Source organism: Zosterops lateralis (genome assembly GCF_965231275.1).
Source record: "Zosterops lateralis genome assembly, chromosome: 2".
NCBI classification, from domain to species: domain Eukaryota; kingdom Metazoa; phylum Chordata; class Aves; order Passeriformes; family Zosteropidae; genus Zosterops; species Zosterops lateralis.
In genome coordinates this window covers 88,934,560-88,957,650 of record NC_139763.1, presented here as the reverse complement: position 1 = coordinate 88,957,650, position 23,091 = coordinate 88,934,560, and the positions used below count along the sequence as shown (strand labels likewise).

General features: G+C 41.6%; 2 protein-coding genes across 29 annotated transcripts in view; one reads left to right on the top strand and one right to left on the bottom strand.

The window, feature by feature from the left end:
- Nucleotides 1-14,511, top strand: part of LOC310906046 (rap1 GTPase-activating protein 1-like) — a gene marked incomplete at its 3' end in the record, with an annotated part of 49,454 nt that extends 34,943 nt beyond the window's left edge. For 10 of the 28 annotated variants that reach the window (XM_083855031.1, XM_083855030.1, XM_083855040.1 and 7 more), the window contains 7 exons: nucleotides 916-1,019; nucleotides 3,288-3,404; nucleotides 8,161-8,287; nucleotides 8,376-8,478; nucleotides 11,501-11,586; nucleotides 11,744-11,814; nucleotides 14,035-14,511. In XM_083855031.1, the coding sequence (XP_083711157.1) occupies nucleotides 916-1,019; nucleotides 3,288-3,404; nucleotides 8,161-8,287; nucleotides 8,376-8,478; nucleotides 11,501-11,586; nucleotides 11,744-11,767 (561 nt within the window). Of the gene's footprint in view, nucleotides 1-324; nucleotides 1,031-2,441; nucleotides 3,409-3,731; nucleotides 3,985-6,056; nucleotides 6,843-8,160; nucleotides 8,288-8,375; nucleotides 8,479-11,500; nucleotides 11,587-11,743; nucleotides 11,815-13,787 lie in introns of those variants that run through there. The other 18 variants (XM_083855038.1, XM_083855025.1, XR_014589336.1 and 15 more) reach the window with 16 other exon arrangements.
- Nucleotides 14,512-14,622: 111 nt separating this feature from the next.
- On the bottom strand, nucleotides 14,623-22,314 carry GSTK1 (glutathione S-transferase kappa 1). Its single transcript, XM_083855044.1, has 8 exons — nucleotides 22,187-22,314; nucleotides 21,560-21,641; nucleotides 20,610-20,738; nucleotides 20,161-20,261; nucleotides 19,727-19,762; nucleotides 16,828-16,944; nucleotides 16,233-16,326; nucleotides 14,623-14,915 (listed from the first exon to the last, which is right to left on the bottom strand). The coding sequence occupies exons 1-8, from the start codon at nucleotides 22,250-22,252 to the stop codon at nucleotides 14,875-14,877; spliced, it is 666 nt and encodes a 221-aa protein (XP_083711170.1). The 5' UTR covers nucleotides 22,253-22,314; the 3' UTR covers nucleotides 14,623-14,874.
- Between the last annotated feature and the right edge of the window lie 777 nt (nucleotides 22,315-23,091).

Sequence of the window (23,091 nt, the reverse complement as noted above, 5' to 3'; positions counted from 1 at the left end):
ATGTGTTAAAAAATGCATGCACTGTGGTTTGGCTGGAATGGTACTGTATTGTCATATGGCAAGACCTGAGAACGTAAAGACACTAGAACTGTTTCATTTTCTTAGATTTCACCAATCAGACTATTTTCTGTAATATAAACAGGTGCACAAGATATTCAAGGTGCTGTTTTGCTGTAAATAGAATTTGCATGTTGGGAACAAACAGCAGAATTAATAAAGTTTGGGGTGAAAAAAGGAATTAATATTTCTAGTCACTATCAAAGCCTTTCTTACTTGATAGGGATACTAAAAATATATGACCAATGAATTAAAAATCTATCACAGATCTTTCCAGAAAAGGATCCATGTTTCTGATGTTGAAAATATGGTTACCTTGGCCAAAGTGCATCCAGATGGTTGTGGTCTCTGCACTGGTGATGTCAATACAGGCAAACTACAAAAAAACCCGTCTCTGAGTAAGCCAAGAAGGTGCCCTTCAGTGTGAAGATTTCTTGGTGACAGTTTACTTGGTTGTATGCATTCTTTATGTCAATACAACAAAGTCACAGCCTACTAATGACTTGGGTTTGCTGCCTCCTTTGCTCCTTTAACTTCTGTTTTCTTTGCCTTTCTGGTTCTGCCTCTCCTCTCACCATATGGGGATACCTCCCTTCCCAAGCCTGTTTCTCTGTATACTGGCTGTGTTCTGCCTTTGTTTCTTTATATCTCTGTCCCTTTCTCACACCACTTTTGTAAGCCCTGGCTGATCTTGCTCGCTGACAGAGAGCACTCCTTGCACAGTGGAGCTGAGCTCTTGTATTGCAGTAAAGGAGAGGATCTGGATCCACGTTGCAAACTCTTCTCCTGTACTTTCAGTTCTCCACAGCTTTTTCTGTCTTGTTCCTCTCCTTTCTGTCATGCTTTCCTTTTTTCTAGTCTTTTGCCTTGCCTGGTAGGAGCCCGTCACGTACTCGAGCCAGCCGCTTCCACGGGCGACGGAGTAGTGCCATTGGCATTGAAAACATACAGGAGGAAAAGAGGTATGAGCTGTGGGGAGACAAGACAAAGAGGGTAAAAAACCCAAGAGCAGATGAGAAAAGGAACGTAGGAAGGCACATACAGGCAGAGGGGGAACCATCAGGAATGAGAACTAAAATGGAAATGGTTGGAATGGGAAGAAAAGAGACTGATTATCAACTGATGGAGAAATGGACAAATAACAGAAACAGACAGAAGTTAAAAGAGTGCATTTGGAGATGGAGAGAATCAGTATTTGAGGAAGAATGGAGGAAATGGGTGGAGGAACATTATAAGGTCACTCTTAAATATTGTGCAAGTATGATCCAGGACTCTTGAGTTTCCTGCTCTTCACTCACCACTTTTAGAAGAGAGTCAGATGAAAGCCTGATATTTGGAAATAGGATGCTTGATTATTTGTTTGTTTTCATGTTAAAATACTCAAATGGACAAAACTTCTGGTAACTTAAAGGATTTATTTAAAACAGATCTAAATCCAAATGACTAGGGTTTAAGTTAGATTGTCTGAGAAATAGTTATAATTAATGGATAATATACTGCTTCAAGGAGTGATTTGGCATATTGGACAGAATTATAACCATTCAAAAGTTTTCTGCTGGTCACCAGAGACTATTTAGTTAAATTATAAATTTCTCTCAGCTCTAGCTATACAGTCTCAAAAGTCACATGAATGCTCTGCATCTAATACGTAGTTTTCCTAGTTGCAAGAATGCCAGGAAACAGCTTAAAGACTGGGTGCAAAAGAGGGAAAGTCATCTCTAGTGTGGAAACTAGTTATTTTAGGAGGAAATCACTGCATTTTCCCTTCTTTCTTAATGAAGTGCCTATGACCTAATCTGAATAAAAATAGAACTGCTTTTGAGAAAAATTAAATCCTCAGAGACAACTTCCCTGTAATAGTCTAAACTATCGCAGTAGCCACAGATCCTCACTACATTAAATACTTTTGTACCTGAGGCAGCTGTGTCCTTCAATCCATTACTTCGTGTACAACAACTGTTTCTATCCCCTTGAAAGATCTGTAAAACTTTCCTACTACAGGAAAACCCCATGATTTATTTTCTTTTTTAGTTTTTTTTCCCTGCTTTTTGCTTGGAAGGATCTGATGAACTAATTGGCTTATTTAACTTTCCTTTTGCTTACTTGTAAACCTAGATGTGAGGAACAGGGAGCTGTAGCTTGTATTTTCTGAAAGATTTTTTGGGTCATTCTTGAAGGTGCAGTTTCACTAGCAACTGCTCTAACAGTTCATTGTTATTGAAAGCAGATGTGATACTTCCCCTCTCTCCCTTTCGTCTACCCAATCCTGACTATTCCTTGTGATGATTGCTCAGATCCCTAGTGGGCCTTCATGGAACTGATCCAGCCCATTAATCAAATAGAAAAAGTATCAACTTTCTTTCACTGGATTAATTGTCTGCCAGGTTCTGCCATGAACTGGCTCGTGGAGAAGTCTGATGGGTACCAGGACTGGTGGAAAGTGCACTCAGCAAGAATGAAGGAGGCTGGAGCATGCTCTCTTTCTGGGAACAGTGAGCTCAAAGTGTCACGTGTGACTTCACCCTGAAGCTGGAACCTAATTAAATGCAAGCTTTGCTGACAGAGCTGACCCAGTCCATCCCACTTGTTAGTGTGCTGTAGGAGTTTCAGCATTGTTTTAATTCTAGAATTACTTTTTGTCAGGGTAATTTCCAGTCTTACAAACAACTGTATTAGCAAAAGTGAGGGTATCAGAAACTCTGATGTGAGGGGCACAGGTAGGGTCAACTGACCAAGAGAGCAGAGGAAGAACTTTGTGACAAACTCCATCACTGAAGCCTTAGAAAAAATCCAGAATCCCTTAGTTTTCCTTTCTTTAATTAAATGTACCTCTCATTTCAGTTACTCACACAGATAACTTTCTTCAGAGGTATCTTGGCAACTCCTAGTAGCATTAACACTTTTATAACCATCATATTTATACTCTCCATTAAATCTTATAGCTTCTTAAGACCAGTGGAATGTGGAGGATAGAGGAAAAAGTTAAAAAATTAAAGGTGAATACTGAAATTAGTTCAGGCTTTTATATCAATTCAAAAGCAGTCTTAGGTTGGCCATTTCCAGATGTCACATGTCACATCTAAGGAGTGTGCCCTTTTCAGCATAACTGTTTGCTTCCCTTTTACATGTATACAGGAGATACAGCTTTGCACTGTGTCTTGTAAGGGAGTGTTAGAATAGAAGACAGTTAACTCTGGCCCTGGAGTATAGCTGGTTTCTCTTTTCTCCAGCAGAGACACCACAGAGAGGATACAGAGGGTGTTGGATAGTCCAGGAACTTTCTTTGACCTGAAGTCTGATGGATCATCCAGTCCCAGCTCTCCGGAGTTCCCCAGCAGGAAGAGCAAGTGAGTTGAAAATAAATTTTAGTATTTGAAAGATGCTCACTGTCTCTGGTATTGGCTTAAGTGTGGTGCATGTCTTGCTCTGTTGGAGGCTTTACTGAAATTGTCCACATCAGGCATTGTAGCATCTCAAAAGTTGGATGTCTGGCTGTGGCACAGTAATTCAGAGCCTGTCAGTAACTTGGCTTCCTTAAACAGACTGTGATGAAAGATTGGACCACTTGATTTGGGTTATATCTTTACTGTAATGTGAGCTTGCATCCAGCAGGATACACAAAATCCTGGCTGTCCAATTATCCATGTTTACTCGTGTGTATGTTTCCTCTATAGTTTGCTCTGGAGTGATTTTGGAGCTTCATGGAGAAGCTTGGACAAGGGTATGTTGGGATGTTGGGTTGTACTCAAGTTCTGCCCCTTTAAGCAGGATTCATGCCGCTGCTCCCAACCAGCGTGAACTAACCTGTCTCCAGTCTCCCCAAAGTGTTACAGCAGGATTCCAGCACGGTCCCATGTGTTGCACCTATGTTTCATTGCTAAAGCACGCCATACCACACCCCGTGGTATGTGCAAAACACTTCATGCAGTAGTCTGCAAGTTAATTCTCCAGTTTCTGAGTGTCAGAAACGGGAAGAATGCAATTTCCTGGTAGTGGAGCTTTACTGCTGCTAAGCTGTATTATACTGGGATGTGATGCTACCTAGACCACTTCAGGGAAACCACCCATTTACGTTTCCAAGACTCCAGAACAGTCTGTCTCTAAATCAAAGGTTGCTGCTGACTTTCTGGAACATTTTGCCACACCTAATTTTTTTCAAGAAAAGTTGGATGAGACCTGTGGCAAGAAAGGCAGCAAGTACTTTGTATTAGGGCATTTCCCTTTCTCAGGACTGTGCATACTCTTAAGAAAATTTCAGGAGGTGCCCTAGAGCCAGGTGTCTATAGTTATAGTTGCTTCAAGTGCCAAATTTGGCAAAGGAAGGGCCTCCCTAAAACACCCAGTGCTCCCTAAGAATTACAGGCTGGTGACTATCTGCAGTAGTTCAGCTACCCAGTTGTATGCTGTAGGACTGTGCTCAGAATTTTGTCACAGCCAAGGTGCAGTTGTTCTGGCATGTTTTCATGTGTGTACTAGTTTTTCGGTTGGGTAAGAGCCCAGATTTTGGTGTGGAGGAGGATGGGAGCACATCTAGGAGATAGAGACCATTTAAGTTGGTAGCTCTGGCAGCTAAGGACTAGAGGGAATGCAGGACATGGAACTGCTGATTGGTCAGCACCTCCATCTTCCAGCATTACTCCATCATTCCACCTTCCCTTCCTCATTCTGCCTGGGACCTTGTTAGTGAACTAGAAGTTCCTGACAGGCATGTGTGAGGGACTCTTGCTCTGATTAGATAGCTGATTACCTTGCATAATCACCAAGAATTCTGCTTTCCCCACTTCCCATCCCCCATTCTCCATCACCTGAGGAGGTGAGCCAGCTGCAATGGCTGTTTTAAGTTGGTATCCACATGCTTTCAGAGACCAAACATAGCATGGGATTTTACTAACAATACTTGCATGAATATTGTTTATGCACATTAGGCATGACCTGTATTATTTGTCAGTCTGTCTAGTTCTGTTCCAGGATTCTTTTTCCAGTCATGGACTCAAAACCACTTAGGATCACCAGAAAAAGGAAGTGTTTTCATATCTGTGGTGGTTTAGCCCATTCCTGGACAGTTCATTTACAAGGTGGGATTGCAGCATGCAGTTTGGCACAATTAGTGATTAGTCAGAGTTGTGATCTCAGAGTTGGGGACTAGCCCATGTGCAGCCATACTTTTTGCATGACATCAGGGACAGGGAATTAAAACATGTAAAGCACAGCAAGACAGTATTACCACAATATTGCAGGAAAAGGCTGGGAGTGTAAAGTGTCTTGCAGACAGTTTACTGGCATTCTGCTGAAACAGCCTACCTGTTGTTCATCAGCTGTGAAACCAGGATCAAGATGTTGGCATACTTCCAATACAAAAGAGTTCTGCCTTGTGCTAGAATAATTTATGTAGTCCCTATTAGATAACAGAATGGGCTGTTCCTGGTAGTATGTCATCAGTCCACTCCTGGTTCTCTCCACAGAGTCAACAAGAAATTTCTGTTACCTCAGAAATATCCAGCATGATGTTACTGGTCTTACATAGTCATTTCAGATTCAAAACTTGGAATGATCAACCTCTTCACCTGTGTTCTACTAAAACCAACCTGGAAATAAATGCAAAGGGAACACATAAGTAATAAATTAATTATTTTACAGTAGAGGCAAAGCAGCTCTTACTTTCTTACTCGCATGCTGAGTTTAACACACCTTTATGCAGTGATCAGCCAGCAATCCATGAAACTGCCTTGTTCACTTGAGCTAACGGTGTCTTCTCTCCCACATACAGGGACAATTGTCCTTAGTTTCTCTGCTTTACTGTCCAGGTAGCCTTCCAAATAATCCTTCTTCCCAAGGGACAGACTCAAAAGAATGAACCCAGCCTATGTAACCAAGTAGTAGAACTCCTGAGGATCAGACGACTCTCTGGGTTGCATCTGAAAAATCAAGCACTGTACTGTGTATGTCCATATCTTAGGAAAAGTACATGGGTTTTTTGTATGTGTGTTTTCCCTCGTCAGACACATCTGAGTGGGGACATCAAGCCAATCAGGAGTGGACCGGATGCTACTCAGTCATTGGGTGCCTCACTGAAGACACTGGCAAGACTTTTGGGGTGAAATCAGAGTCCTGGCTAAGAGGAGCATGAACGTACTTAGAGGACCTCAAGGACTGTGGAGAGACCGAGTGGCACCAAGTAACGCTCCACTGGCAGTTCCTGGAGCAGGAATTCTGTGAGAGGGAGATGGACAGATAGCTCCTGTTGGAGCATTTTGGCTCTGTGCCCTTCCCATTGCCAAATCAGCAGCCACTGAACCAACCTCTACTAATGATGGGGAATGGAAGCCACCTTGAGTGTGACCCCTTCTCTTCCCTTCCTCTCAGATGAGTGAGAATAGTTTGGCCTGCAAAAGGCAAGAGCAGAAGAAAACAACTCCACCTCTGTCTCTAGTGCCTTGACACAGGTCAAGAAATGCAGTGCAGAGAACAAGGATGAAGAAATCTGCTGAGGAAGGGTGCTGAGAAGGAGATACTTAATGGAAATCTAGACCCCACTTCACTTAGATTCATGTTATTGATTTGCTCTGCTAAGGGAGAAGCATGTTGGCCTTCATTTCCTCCAAAATATATTTCCTAATCTCTTGAGGAAATATCTTTGGCCTTTATTGGCCCTGTCTTTACTGTTCTCCCTGTTGCATGCTGGCATGTAATATGCCTGGGACTTCAGGTTTCATTACTGCTTGTAGGTCAAGACTGGCCACATTTTGCAGTGTTTCTGAAGGAATAAATATATTTAGTATGTTAAAGGTGTCTTATCTTTCTTGCCTTTTTTTTTTTTTTTTTTTTTTTTTTTTTTTTTTTTTTTTTTTTTTTTTTTTTTTTTGTTCCTTAACATTATTAAGCACTTCATCTCTCTCTCACTAGCTGGTCTCTTATGCAGACAATGAGTATTTCAACATAAATGTGGGGCTTACATGCACAGTGCACCTTCTATGTAAGTGTGCCAGCCTCATGGATTGCTATATTCTTGAATGACTAAGCAGTGGATCCCAAATTCTCTGCTGGGAAGAGCTGACCTTAAGGGTCTTTGATAGATCTGAAACATGCACCAGGCTACCTCAATGTCTGTTCCATTTGATAGAGTGGTGGTAAAGGGTTCCAATACAGTTTGCTTTGAATGGCCTTTTGGGAGCAAAATTATAGTGGGACAGACCTACAGGAGTCAGTCTATTGGCAACTGGGCACATGGAAAATCACCAGGACGGGAACCCTGATCTAGGTGTGTTCCTGTCTGTAAGCAGGAGAAAGGCTCTGACATGTCATGTGTAAGAGCTTGGCACTTGATCCTACATAGTTTGACACTGAGACATCCTACAATGATGCAGATCTTAGTAATGTGTTCCTACCTCCCCACTGCTTCCTTAAACTTTCTTAGTTAACTATTCTGTGATACTGTTTAATGTCTGACTGCTTTCCTGTCTCCTCCTGTTACACCTGTACAGAAAACAGCAGTAACAGTTTATAAGCTCTATGACATGAAAAGTATGCTTTTTATGGTCCCTTTGTTCTGCCTGGAATGTCACATAAGACAAAACACAATAGCCTGAGAGTGGCTGTGGGAAAGGATGGCCTAGACTGAGTTTCACCTGCCCTTTATACTCAGCTTAACACCTTTTCATACTGTATTTAGGCTCTTAAAATCTCCGATCTCCAAAATAAGGCATCTGCTGATTTAAATTAATGTCTAGATGTATTTAATACTTAAATGCAAGTGGTTTGAGTCACTTTACTTTATTTCACTTAGGTCTGTGACTTAAAAATTCATTCAGACTTTACTTTATTTCACTTAGGTCTGTGACTTAAAAATTCATTCAGACTTGTCCTTTAATACAGTTATCCAGAATGGAGACAAAGAATTGGTGTTTCTCCTACATAATGTAGCAAGTAGAAATTAAGATATGCATGCCAGTTCACCTGAATTCTGTTCCTAGGTGGAGAAAACTAGCTGTGGATGAATAATATATTCTTACGGCTTCTGACTGCTACATAATAAAGCTGTGCCTCAAAAAGTTAAGCCTGTGTGTAACAATAAGCATGATGATGTTGAATGCTTGCATTTCACAGAATGCTCAGAAGTCAGACTTCAGGATACTGTGTGATGCAGCCACTCTCACGTTCATCATCCAGTGTAAGCAGTTGTTGTAGTGGATTGAGGGAAAATGGAACATCTGAGGAAGAGGAGAATGACAGGGTGGGTGTATGATCTCTAACAAATAGAGGCTACCCTCCCTGATTTTACCAGGTGCATTATTAAAACACATCTTCTTTGCCCTCTCCAGGAGCTGACGTGCTCACTTAAGGGCCCTCCAAAACAGGATTCAATGGTTCAGAGTATGTGGCTGGATGACAGTGACTGCACACCCAGTACTTCTAGCTCACCAGGTAAAAAAGGAAGAAAAATAGAAAAAACCCTCTACTTATGCTTCTAGAAGCATATGAGAGCTTGAGCCAAATCTTCTGTATGCTGTACTTAAAATTTTAGAAGCACAGGTAGATGTTAGCCCAGGAAAATGGGGAGAGAAGCTGCCATGCAAAGTTTAATGGGGAAAGAATGTTTCAGTGGCATGAATAAATAGTGCTGTACATACTGCAAAAGATGTTACAGTAGATTGCAAAGAATTAAAGTGTATATATATTTTCTGTGGAGAGCTATAGTTGCATTTTTGAATCCAGTCCCCATGTAGACTAGTTTGGATATGGGATTATAGGAACTGCTTCCTGAACAAAGCAGTATGCTCCTGGGAAGATGGGTAATCAGGAAGCTAACCTGCACTGAGAGTTTTTTGCCAAGGCTGGGCTCTTAGTCTACTACTTGATTAAAGCTGATGTAGTTGATTAAAATCAGCTTGGATCCATTCACAGTGCAGAGATGATTACAGTCCTTAGTTCTCTTCAGGCCTGTGGCAGGGACAACTATTGTATTCCCTGCTGTGGAGCTGGGTCACCTGCCCTGATCTCAGACCCTGTTGGCAGTTGTGTTTCACTTCATTAAAATGGGCTGGTTTGGATTGAAGCATTTCTTGTTGAGCATCAGCCTTAAGCTAAAATTAGGGAAAGTTTAAATCAGTTTCAGTCTGAGAATGAGGCTGTGCAAGATTTTGGGAAAGTATGATTGAAAAGACTAAGCTTTTGAGTTTGGGGAGTCATTAGAAACTGTGAAAGGCAAAACATTTAACATTTTTTGCTGGAAGACTGGAAAAGGAGCATACTGAGGTGGTAAGGGATACTAGGGATTATGTGCATGGCAAGGAAGAGAGTTGCTTGGAAGGAACCGTGACATCTTTATAGGAATTGTGTAAAATTGTATAGGATTGTTTGTAAGGATTACAAGGGTCAGAAAGTGGGGCCAACTTATTTGAGGATAAAGTTAGTCTCCACAGCTGCCATATATGAGATATCAAGAGAGGCCATCAGATAGATCCCTGCTTAAAATTGTCTGTATCTTAGCAACAGCATTGAAGATACAATACTGTCAGACCTTCTGCAGAGACCTCTGTTCTGTGAGATGTTCCTCTTTTGTTGTGGATGCTGGAGGCAGGGATGCTTTCCATTGGCCTCTGCTGCTCTTCACAGATAGTTTCTCTGTCTGCTGACTCTTTATTGTCTCACAGTATATAAATCATTAATATGATCTATAATAAATCACTGAGAATAATCATTACAGAGAATGCAATGTAAAGTTCAGTGTAATTTTTAGGTTTTACAACCCTGGGGGTAGAAAGCCAGTATCCTGGTGGTTTAGTTTTGCCCTTTATTGAGTTATCCAGTAAGTATTCAACCACAGTTAATGCACTGTGTAAAATCAGATCGAACTGATTTTTTTTTTAATGGAGAAACCTAAGACAAGCCCACTGTGAGTCTAGATCCTATGCTGAATAAAGCATTCTTAACCCATGGACACATTTCTTGCTTCTCCAATTTGCCTTTCAGATTGAGAGAGCAAAATTACAGGAAAAAAAATGCCAGCAGTCTGTGGTCATTATGCTCCCAGATCATGACATAGAGAACTTGCCATTGCCAAAATATTTTCTGAGTTGGCTTTAAAGCATCAACATGTCTCGTGTGCCAGAGCATGTCACATGAGGCAGAGGTGACTTTCCCCCTAGCCTCAAGGCAGGATGAAAACTCAGCTATAACTCCGCTTAACACTTGGACACTACCAGTTGTGTTAGATATATTTTTATTTAGTTACTTGGCCTATTGGTCACTTCCTACAAAAAAAAATACATCATAATTACATTTCAGCATAGTAGAACTGGGATATATACAAAATAGAGAAGAACCTTCATATTGTAAATTCCTGTTGTTTAAAACCAGAGTTTAGCAGCATTTGGCAGTGATTTACCAGTTTCGTTTTTAAATCTCAGTTTTAAATTACATAGTGACACTGGGAAAAGGGATAAAAATGGAAAAAAATGCTGAAAAAATAGTTACATCTCATCTGTTTCCTAGAAAATAGTGGTCTGATCATATTAAAAAAAAAAAAAAAAAAAAAAAAAAAAAAAAAAAAAAAAGTGTTCCAAGGAGAAGCATCTTAGCTTACTGTCTTACTGCAGGAATCCCTCATCAGCTTTTTTCACTACCCTGACTGAATGGTGGTTAGAAATGCCATCAGAGGTATTCACCTGCCCATTCTACCCCTTAGCATATTCCACACTAATATCAACTCTTTAATTCAGACTCTTTCCATTTCCCTCTGATTTAAAAAAAAGAGTTATAATACCAATTTATGTTGTGATGCAGCTATGCATAAACTGCCACAAACTATACTGGTTATGAAATTACCGTATTTAGTAATTTTAATTATAGAATGGATGGAATGGAGGATCACCTAAGAATAAAGGTGGAATGGTTTAAGAAGGTTGTTATATTAAAGACATCTTATTCATTTTTGGAGAAATGTGTATGGTGAATATAAGCTGATTACAGAATGCAAAAGAATGGTTTTAGTTTGTGAATTTTGCAAGTATTTAATCCCTGGTTTTGCCATGGTGTTGATATGTGATGAGAGGCAAATTCCTTAAACCCTGCGGTTAAATGTGGGAATCTCAAGGGAGGGGTCAGAGGGAGAAGGAAGGGAAACACTGTGAGAGCATAAGATTAGAGTCTGCTTCATAAATGTGTATCCTTGGGAATAAGGCAATCAGATTGTCTGGAACCAGTGGCTGATGATTTTTTTTTTAAAAATGAAATAAAAGCAGTCACTTTCCTCATGTTTTGAGCTGGAATGAAAAGCAGGTGAAAGTAACAGTAGTAATTTTGGGCATAGGAACACTTCTTTCATTCTTACCTGTGGATGAGTCACAGATCTGTGAAAACTTTGGGGTAAAACCAGCTATGTGCACAGCTCCTGGGATACCCTCTTGATTATTTCTGTATTGTTCTGTGCTTGGTTCCCTTCTAGGAAGCAGGTTGCTTCCTTCCAGCAGTGTTGCTGGCTCCACTGGAAAAGGAAAAGGCAGCAAAGCAGAGGCTCAGCACCATAATCCAGTAAGTGCTTCAATAAAATGTTTCCTTCTCACTTAGACAAAGATGAGAATGGGAGAAAAGAGAGATTCTTGATTTAGGAGGTGTTGCTTGCTGAGGGTTGAAAGGGCAGCAGGAAGGCGCTTGCAGGGGGAGGTTAAAGCGGTGCCTTGTTCTGCAGGCCTCCATTTTGTGCTGTGTGTGATGTCAGCGCTGGAGCACGGTCTGCTGCACGCAGGGTGAGGAGCACAGGTAATGGACACGGGGGGAGGAGAGAGAGCCACGGGCCCCTGGCCATCCCTGCCTCACTGAGACACTGCAGCAAGTGCTGTACAGCTTCTCAGCAGAGTTAGTCCTTTACCTTTCTCCCCAAGTGATCTTCCATGGCCAGCAACTCTGGCCTGTCTGATTTACCTACGTGCTCCCTTTCTTGGTTGCCTTCTCCCTCTCGGGGAACAGCATTTCCCACTGAGACTCTGGTCTCTGCCCTAATCTAGGCACAGTTTCTTTCTCTTGTTTGTCTTTGATTGTTCAGTTTCCTTTGCTGAGATGCAGCTTACCTTTCTCTGTGCCTAACCTCTGCTTTTTATAGTTTCATTACTTTACAGAACCCCTTTCTGTTGTTCATTTTCTGTAGTCATGCCTATCTGTATATTGCTTATTTGCTTTCAGCCTAGCATTGGTGGGATCTACTTTTCCATGACAGTTTCACAGCTTTTCCAGACATGGGGAGTGGGACTTTATTTCCTGATGAGGTCTGTAATAGAGCAAAGGGGAAGACAACTTGAAGTTTGTTCTCTAGAATTCATAGTCCAGTTTTGCTTGTGTTGCTGGGAGTCTTTCTTTTTGCTCAATGTCCCTTTCCTTGCCCATTATCTTCTCTGGCCTGACTGCTAAACAGCTGCCTTGAAAGTGGTGGGGATGTGAGGCTCTCAGGAACTAGTTTAGTATATGGCTGAGTAGATTTATCATCTTTATGGAAGAAAATTCTACCAGCTCTTCCTAAATACTCCAAAATAGCTGGTAGTTCTTACTGTTGCTGTTTAGATCCTCAGTGCTCAAGTTTTAGCTGCCCTGCCACCTTGTGGCATTCAGAGCAGTCAGGTGAACAGTTCAGCTCCATGTGGTGGTGGCCACTGGTGCCACGGCAGATCAGAGAGGGGAGCTGGTACTCACCACTGAGACTCCTTCAGTGTGTGCTACGACAAAGATCAGAACTGAGCATGACAGTGCAGCTGCCAGCCAATGTTTACTGGGGTCATCTCCAGAGTGTCTGCCAGGAGCTGGTGCTCACATCACAGTTCTGTAACACAGGAGCAAGGCTGCCTAAACGAGAGGCAGAACTCCCTCAAAATTCTGCTCCCTAACAGTCAAATTTTGCTCAAAATAGGTAGTCAGTATTGCAACAATCTGCAGACTCACTGATATAAATGCAAAGGCTGTGGTTTTGCATTTACTGGTGGCGCTAACAGGCAATAAGCAATGTATCTTATTAGTGCTTAAGTATGATTTTAGTACCTAAGGTTTTGAGCATTTAATTTCTATTTATTTGAAGTAGGTCAAAGAGCATTTAAGATAATTTTGTGAAATCTATTGCAGTCTGTAGGATCCATGTCTTTTGGTCCATCTGCCAAATCAACAACATTCTGCCACAAAGGCTGGTTATTTTTCAATTGATCTGGTTCAAAAACAAAGTTTTATGAGACCCTGCTTTTCACTATGAGATTATTTCCAGATATTCTTTGAATTCTCACCAGCTCCTTAGCAGAGTTCATTATTTCCACAAAAGGGTATTTTACCCACACCTGAGACAGCACTATTGGCTTAAAGTGATGTTTTAGTCATTCCATTTTATCACAACCTCTGAATCAGTTTGATAGCACAGACTGGAGACTAGCAAGTTTCAGGGGAGAAATGGTATAAAATTTCTTTAACATGGCTTCAAGGGACTCAAAGAAACCTATGGCACCCACATACATGGTTACTTCCTTGTCATTCTAACTCATCTCTCACAAAGATTTCCTTAAGTTCCAGACTGGATTTGCCCAAAGACTAATGGGTACACTGGTAGAAAGGAGGAAGGACTCCTCCAATCCTAGGGTTATTTCCTAAAGAGATGAAAGAAGTAAAAATTGTGGATGAGGGAACAAATTATACTCCCATAACACTTAGAGCAGTAACACTATGAAGGATACAGATTTTTTTTTTCTGATGCTTTGTTCCAGGATTTGCTTTTCAAGTGAAAATACATGAATATGCTTTACCTTAAAGTTCAGAAAATGACAAAAACAGGAACTCCAGCTGCTGCTGTTTCATTCAGTGACGCACCAGAGTGTGGAATCATTGAGAAATCAAACTTCACTTAAATCAAATTTCCGTGTGTTATTCCAATTCACCTGAGACAGGGCCAGGCTCAAACTGTTTCCATGTGAAATTTCTTAATTTTATTGTTTGCTACCTTTCCCACTGCAGACTACATGACTGGAGGTCTCTCACAGCCAAACCCAAATCACCTTTGGGCAGGCATCAATTAAGGCATCCTTGAGGAAGCAAAACAGAGTTTTCTTCAATTACCAGCTGAACCTACAATGGTGTTCACCACTGTCCTCCAAAGACATTACTGTAAAACTTGCATTAATTAAAAACACCTGCAAAGTTTGGGGTTGGTGCCCAAGAATGCATGTGTGTGGTGGTTTCCTCAAATATCAGTTATTGCCGACCAAGGTGTATCAAATATTGTCCAGGATGAGGACAGTTCCTTTTAAAATACTTGGTTGGTTCCCTAGACTCTTCTTTGGGCTTGAATTGTGTCCTTTCCAGCTGCCATGATGCCAAGTAAAAGGAAGCATTAATATTTAGCCTGTGCTTCTTATGTCTATGTAGTACACTGGACCTAAAATAAAAGAAGAATGTGGCCAGCTTCTCTTAGGTTGTGTGTGTGTGTGTGTTTTTAAAGGACAAGCAGGAAGACATGAGAAACCCAGAGACTGCAGTCCAGTAACTACGTAATCCTCATGTTTTTAGGGTGAAGGAAAGAAAACCCACCAGGAAAGAAGAATATTCACTCTGTAAGAAGTTAAATCTTTAATGTTAGTCTTTGATCTGTTGAAAGAAAAGAAGCACATTTGTATTGGTAAACACCTCACCAGGCTGGTAATAAGGGCAAACCTTGAAATTCTTCAAAATTAGAGATGAGACCAAGCAGTGAAGTTAACTGTTAGAAAGCCATCTCTTCATAAAATTGAATGCATTCAGATAATCACTGAAGATTGACATATATATTTTCCTTCCTATATATTTTTCTGGGACTTTTCACAGCTTGGGGCTTGGAACTGGTCCCAGCCATTTTTCACCTGCAAGACAAACCAGCACAGAAGAGACAGTTGAAATGTAATCCATATAAGTGATTGGCTGGTAATTTTTCTGCAGCAGGATTACTGTTCCTGCTCTCGTGAAGGGTAACTACTGGTGATGGAACACAGATTTATATCTTGTTTGGTGTGCTATAGCCATCCCCGTAAATCTTTCACTATCTAGTAACAATTGAAACTGTACAGAAGAATTATTTTCCTCCATTACAGATGAGACATTCTGCAGGCTGGAGGTATTCCACATGAGGGAGAAATCAGTTCTTTTTAGGACTCATTTTTGCAGAGGCTGGGGGTTAAAAAAGAGAAAAAAAGGGGTGCAATGCTGCAGAGGCAGAGAACAAAAAAGAAAATCTGATTAAGTCTTTGTAGTTGAGACTTAGAAACCCAGCCACAACATTCCAGTCAGAATTAGTGACTACTGTAGTGGGTGTTGGGTACTCTTCTTCCTCACTCTCATGTTCATCAAGAGTATTTTATAGAATCAGAAACTCATCCAGAAGACTAAAAAAACCAAACAAAACCCTCAAAAAAATTCCCTTCTGCTTAAGCTTATGACTAATACTAATTTCCATTAATTAATACTTTCTGCTGAATGTTTTCCACAAATGCATGAGCTGATTATGTGCATAATTTTTTCTAGAGACACAAGTGCCAAATCTTGAGATGAACAGTCAAATGCCTTCTAACTCATAAAAACAGGTGACTTTAGTTTTATTATTTATCACAACCTACTTCAAACTCCTAAAGAATTTAAAGTGTACATTCTGTTAATAGAAAAATTAAAAGAAGGATAGTCAATATATGAACAGCTTTTTAAACAGCTGCATAGGTAGATATAGATTCTGGGCTGGGGAGCTGTAATAATGTTTCTGCTTTTACTAAAAAGGAACAGAGATAAAATGAAAATGTTAGAACAACAAAAGACAAGAAAAAAGCAGTACCAGCCATAGTCATAATCTTAGCCAAGGCCTACTGTCCAGTACCAAAAGGTTACATATGAACATTTTCAGAACTAAAGGGTTTCAGTAGTATTTTGAGAATGGCACGTGGAACACAAAGCCTTGAAACATACCAAGAGAGGATGGAGAACTCAAGTTACATCTCCTCTGGAAAAGGATGATTTGGTCATTTTAAGTTTACTGAGACAGACTTCAGTCAGCAGTTTCATTCCAGGAGAAGTGTAACCAACACTGTTTAACATTTGAAAGCCCCTAAGAGTGTTTTACTCAGCTGCATTACATATTTTGTTCCAGGAGGGTGAAAGCATGAAACCAAAGTGATACAATGAGGTAGACTCACCTATAATGCTGCCGAGTAGCTCTAAACGATCAGAGCCAAAAAACAGATGAGGTTTTCCATCATAATGTGCCACAACAGCAGGCATCCCAAATGCCTATTGACACCATGGAGATGAAACACAGAATGTAATAATGGGAGAATTTCTTGCAGACACGTCATCAATCTTCAGGAATAAATCCCAATAACATTTACTTTTATCCCTCCCCTTCTTTTTACCTTCTTCATTCTTAAAGATAAGCCTAATGAAGCCATCAGAAAGCAGGTGACTCCCTAGAGCCTGTGTGTCCCTTTTGAAGGAGTATAAAAAACAACCTGATTAATCCAAAGTTCTATTTCAAGTAGTAATAAATGGTATCTCTTAGTACTGGTCCTGTCCTTGCTCTCCAGCTGGAATGAGCTGAGTGCTTCAACCTTGTTTTCCCAGATGACAGTGAGATAAACAACCAACAACAGTGAGGTGGCTTTCACACACAGGAAAACAAGGAGTCTATATAGTGCTTTCTAATCATCACCCTCATTGTTCCTTGCTTCCCTGTATTCCTAAGAGGGAAGGAAAGCACAGCTGTGAAGCCCAGTGCCATTGGAAGCATCTCACCCCATGTTTCACTGCTTCAGCTGTTGTCTCTTTCAGTCGGTCCTTCACTGTAGAGGATGAAATCATTTCAAGTGTCTTCTGGGAGAGCTCTGCTGAGAGCCCAGCCTGTCGGGCAACCTGTGGAAAGATGATGTAATTAAAAATACTCTAAAAGTAAATATTCTAATTCCTAACCTGGTCTAACTAATTTAATCTTTAGCATCATCACCTGAGGTCTATTGACAAAAAAAATTTCAAAATACTCCTGAAGCATTTCTTGCACAACTGTCTTGTTGTATTTTCAGCCTATTAATCTTTTAACAACTCTCAGATACAAAGTAGAAGAGCCATTTTAAATCTTCCAAGCCCCAAACCTGCACTTTTTTCCGGGAGTTCCTAAACCAAAGAAAAAAACCAAAAGAATCTTTGATACAATGACTCATCAGATAACTTACAAAAAAAAAAAAACTCAAACTGGTGTTATGAAAAATAAAATCTTACTGTACAAGGCTACCGAGACAGAAACAGTTTGTATGATAAATGTGGCCACATGGGATGTATAAGTGACGCTGCATGAAAGACTAAATCACAGAAGTTAAACAACTGCTGGTGTTACTGCTCTATCTTTTTCACCTCCCCTGAGCCTCTGCCACACAGGAATGAGACAAAGTAGCCATATTTAAAGGTTTATCTGGTAACAAGGAATTACAAGTATCCTTTGAATAAATTATTTCACAAAAAAAACTCCAAACCAACTAACAACAACAACAACAAAAACAGTAACACCAACCAAAAAAACCCACCCCAAAATAAAAAAAAAAAATCCCCAAACAATACTGCACATGGACAAGTAATCCTGCACATGCAGGTGTTAATGACTCTTTCTTTCAATTACTTTTTTTGTTTAGCACTCACATTTTCATGTACCTTCTCCTACTAACACATCAGGGAAATGAGGAGCTCTTTTTGACTGTGCTTGAACAGGAGATTAAACAAGTGTACCACTGGAGCAGAACAAAATGCTTGGTAGCCACAGTGTTTAGACTGCAGTATTTACACAGTGATGTAGTATCTGCTCCTCACTATTTCAAGGGAGAAAGAAGATTTAAGTGGACTGGGGCAGAATTCAGACCATACATTTCTGCTATAGCAATTTATGTGAAGCTACTGCTGACCAAATAAAGTAAAAACATACTAAGTAATTATTATCAAGTAAAAAAGTTCCATTTTTTCTGACTGATGTGTAAAATCACCTATAAATACTCAGATGATTGGTTGGGACCTCTCATTCACCTTTGGATGACAAATTTCCAGAAGAGAGGAAAGTCTAGTACTTGTTGCAGGAGTGAATGAAGACAGACACAAGCAGACAAGGGGACACCTCCCTCTCTGCCTTGATAAACAGGGGGGATACTCATTGGCTGCCAAACTGTGACTGATTTAGATCATTCTGAGTATGAAGCTTATGGTGCTGAAGTTCTGCAAGTCCTTGCTTTATTTAAATAATGATGGATTCAGAGACTATGTGACAGCATTCTGTATATATTTATGCGCTGGGTCTAGCTGGAATGGAGCTACTTTTCTTCACAGCAGCTCCTATGGTTTTGTGTTTCAGATCTGTGACCAAAACAACGGTGATAACATCCTAATTATTTTACCTGTTGACAAATGGTGTTTGCACAGTGTCGAGGCAGTCTCTGGTTCTCACTCTCCCCCCACAGTGAATAAACCCCTCACCAGAGGCTGGGAGATGACCTGAATTAACCCAAGAGACAGACCATGCCAAATGCCATGCTCAGCAGTAATTGGTGAGGAGGGGGTTTAGGCAGGTTAACCTTTTTCTTGGGAACTGGCTGAGCATCAGTCTACGTGTAGGTTCTTTGTTTTCTTTCACTCTGCTTCCACTTCTCATTTGCTTATTAAGTAATTTTATCTCAACTCACAAGTTTTCTGGCTTTTATTCTTCTTTTCCTCTTCCCCTGTCCTCCTGGGCAGTGGGAGGAAGCAAGTGAGCACCGTGTGGTGCCTGGCTGCCCAGCAGAGTGAAAGTATCACATTTTAATTATATCCTTCAAACCTTGCATCTTAAAAAGGCAAAATGCAAACCTTTGCTGAAGTTTTGGTAAAAAAGCTACACAAAGATGAAGCTGAAATGCAAGGACTAGACTTGGGAGGGAATGGCATGACTGCAAGTTTCAGATTTCAACTAGGGATGTTGGATAGGAGAGGTTAATCATGGACAACTCTCTTTTCTTCATATTCCAAGAACTTATAAAATAATGAAGAAAGGAGAGACCTTCAAGAGGATCTCCTGGTATACTAACTTACATGCCATTACAGCTTTTACTGTAATAAACAAAATTGAAATGGCAAAAGAAAATACACCAAGAGGATAATTTCCAGGTCTATAAAAGGGCAGTATAGCGCTGAGCTTAATAGAAAACCTGACTCCAGCACCCTAAGGAAAGTCATCTTCCCCAAGTGTTGCATTTCATACGAACATTTCATATAGCAGCAATACCTCAATGCATTCTGGAGAAACTTTATACTTTCATAACTGTTAATAAAACAGCATCAACAAATAACTCATTGTCCAGCCTGGGTATCCTGCCTCATGAATTAACAAAAAAGAAGTGCATTCTGGTTCTGACTGTTATGTAAAACATGACCCAAAACAAACAAACAAACAAACAAACAAAAAAACAAACAAAAAAAAACCACCCCACCAAAAAAACCCAAAACCAAAAAAATTCCAAACAGAGCTACAAAGGAATTTAAATCCTTTTTTTTTCTGTCTGAAATTTTTCAATACTTCAAGTGTTCATTTGACAAAGATGTCTTTATGTCTATTAGTGATCAAAGTCATCAATAAGAATCTCTATCAGAAATTCAGAAACACCAAGAAAAAGGAGACACTTACAGCCAATATGTCCTCTGGCTGACTGATATCTTCATGCTGGTAAAAGAATGAAATAAGTAAATCAATATTTAAGAAATAAAAGCTTGGCTCTGGATTTAAAAGCAAGTTTTCTAAGAAAACAAAAATAAACCCAAAAATATTTGCTGGAGAAACTACCTCAGTAAAGGTCTTATGTCATCTAATCTAGGAATGTATTAAAGTTTTTTCTGATATGAACCACTGATCCACTGGTCCAGCCTGTTGGAGCCATCATATATACCTAAAAGAAGGCAAATTAAGTTGATTATAAGCTGAACCCCTGTGACCTTAAGTTCCTTGCTATGACTTTTAATGAAATGACATTTTCTTCTTCTTGCTGGAATTCCACATTTGGATGATGTGGGACAGGAAGGGTGACAGAAAGGGTCAGGAAGTTGGCTGCATAAAATACTGACCTGTGACCAAAACCGCATCCAGAACTCCCTAGATAAGGGTTCCAGGTACTGTGGGTTTGTCATGTCCATGGCTGTGATAAAGCGCATGGCCGTCAGACTGCCTGGATTTGTGGGGAGACAGAGAAACACTCAGACAAGGCACAGCATCAGGGGCAGGTGTGCTCTGCACAACTGCTGCCTAAGAACAGTGTGATCTCCCCTGTAACAGTCCTGAGAAACCCATAGTCTGTACAGCAAAGCTCATGTTGATACACAGTTATCTCCCATGCTAATATCATTCACAGCCATATTTCTCCAGAAATTTATTTCATGGCTAAGAATGAACAGAATTCATACTGCTCACAGGTTCAGGAAAAGGCTGTACATAGGCAATTCATCTTCATCTATACTGGTAGGGAGAACTGGAGCCAGAGGTGCTAGGGATGAGAAAAACCAGGTAAGACTCTTACTTGTGCCAATGATACGCTGGAAGTCATTTGCAGACATGTGTACAGGCACCTGGTAGTATTTTGCCATCCTTTTCATATCCTTCAGCATGTATTCACCTCGCTTTGGTAACATTCCTGGTGGCTTGTTACCTTTTAGGAAAAAGTTCTGTTGAATTTCCAGCTGTATTACAGTAACACTGAACAAACAACACTGGAAAAATTATGCCTCATACATACATATACCTAAGGAAGAGTATAATTTCATAGCATTATTTCATAATGGCTTACTGAAACATACTTGGCTATTCCAAAGATAATGCTATGATTTAAACATGTTTATTTCAGTTTTGCACAGATCAAACCTTTAAGATAGCTGAATCAGTTTTAAACCAAGGTATAAATGTCCCAGCAGGGATTTATTCCTAGTTGATTTGCACAGATGAATTTTAAGCTAATGCACGGGTAAACTGATGTAAAGACTTGTTAATACATGATTTATGTGGTATAAGTCTTGGTGATCTAATTAAGGCCATGAATACTGTTTCAGGACATGCTTGTATCCTTCCCGCATATTACAAAGTGTAAATGTTCCACAAATTAATTCTGGTTTAAAATCTAACTGTAGGAAAACACTCCATATCAAGTTTTTTTGTTGTTGTTGTGTTTGGGGTTTGTTTGTTTGTTTGTTTGTTTGGGTTTTTTTGGGGGTGTTTTTGTTATTTTAATTGCATTTTAGAACTGATGAACTTTGGCACAGACTGTCTGTATAGTTGCAACAGCATGAAATTCCTTATGCCTAATTTCTCAATCCCTTTGGAGCTCCACAATCCTGTAGTTAATCTGTCACTAGTGCCCAAACTCAGTTCAGAGCTGGCTCTGTGTGGGCAGTGCACACACCAAGGGCCTGCACACCGGTGCTCTGCTGGTGAAGAAGGTACCTCCCTGCAGAGCTCATCTCCCGTGCTCCATACCGGTTTGTTGCATTATGCCACTCAGGAAGGCTGGACGGAAGCGCAGGTCAATGTTCCAGATGTGCCGGTACCGGCAGAGAACCTGCAAGGTGAAAGAGTTGTGAGGGATTCACAGTCAGAGATGTCTGTAGAGCTGTCTTGCAGCTAAGGCAGTAAATACTACAGAAAAATCCTTTGCTGTTGTATCAGGGCTGGTCCTAAAGCCTTTCCTGGATGCCTCCAGAGAACTCTAATCTCAGAAAAACCGAGCGGTCTCTATTTGTGTCACGACTATCCAAGCCTAAGCAGGGATAACTAAGGGAAAGGTCAGGCTCATGTCACGATCAGGACACTCGCACTTGTTGGATATGGAAACTACCCCAGAAGCAAAAAGTTCAGTACTAACTCCTGCACTGGCGTTTGGCTGGGACACGCCTCCCCGGTGTTCCCTGGATTTCAACACTCGAGGGAGAAGCCCAGCCACCCCCGGGGGTGAGAGGACAAGTGGGGGCTCAAAGGGCGCTGCCCGCAGAGCGGCCCCTGGGCGGCCCTTGCCAGCGGGGGGAGGCGCCGCCGGGACCGGCCGGGCTGGGGAGCCGCTGGGGCACCCGGCAAGGGCCTCCCTCTCTCCCTCTGCCGACCCCTCACCTCGAACGCCAGCCAGGAGTACGGGGAGATAACATCGTAATACAGCTCCACCAGCGTGCGGCCCATGGCGGCGCCGTCCCGTGCCGTGCCGCCGCTCCCCAGCGCCCCGCGGCCGCAGCCCCGCCCCGGGCAGGGAGAGGGCCGGGAATGGGGCCGGGAATGGGGCCGGGAGCGGGGCGGGGCTTCCCCCGCTGCGGGACGGGGCCTCCCCCGCCGCCCCCCGGCCCCGCTTCCCCTCAGCGGCCGCTCCCCGGGCCCGCTCCCTGCGCGGCCTCTGCGGCGGGGCCCGGCCCGGGAGGAGGAGCAGGGCTGGGCTGGCAGGAGGCCGGCACGGAGCCCTTGTCCATGGGGGAGAGCGGATTTCCCAGGAGGGAGCCCGGGAGCTGCCTCAGCGGAGCGGTCCAGCATGTTTTCCCGGGAGCGCGGCCTCCCTGCCGCATAGGGCCACTGGCCCTTTTATCTCCCTGCCCTCCATTTTCCCCACGCTTGTTCCTCCTCCATTCACCAAAGCCCTTCCCTTTCCCTGCCTTTGGTTCCTCCCCTGCCCATCCCACAGGAATTCTTGTGCAATCCCAAAACGCTCTAGTTCTGCTACGGTTCCCTACCCATGGCAGCAGCGCCCTTTAGTCCTTTAGGGATGTGATCTGGAACCTGCTCACGGATCCCTCCTTTGGCTGTAATATTGATTTTTTGGCAAAGCAGCTTTCTCAGCAACTTTACCTCAAGAATGAAAAACCTGAAGTGACAACCAACAGTTTGTGACCGGTCGCTGACATCTTTCCTAACACCGGGCAGTGAGCCAATTGTCAAGAAAAGATTTGGGAAAGAGATGGGAAACTTAAGTGTGAAGTTTTTACCAAGCATATTGGTGGCAAAAAAAAAAAAAAAAAAAAAAAAAAAAAAAA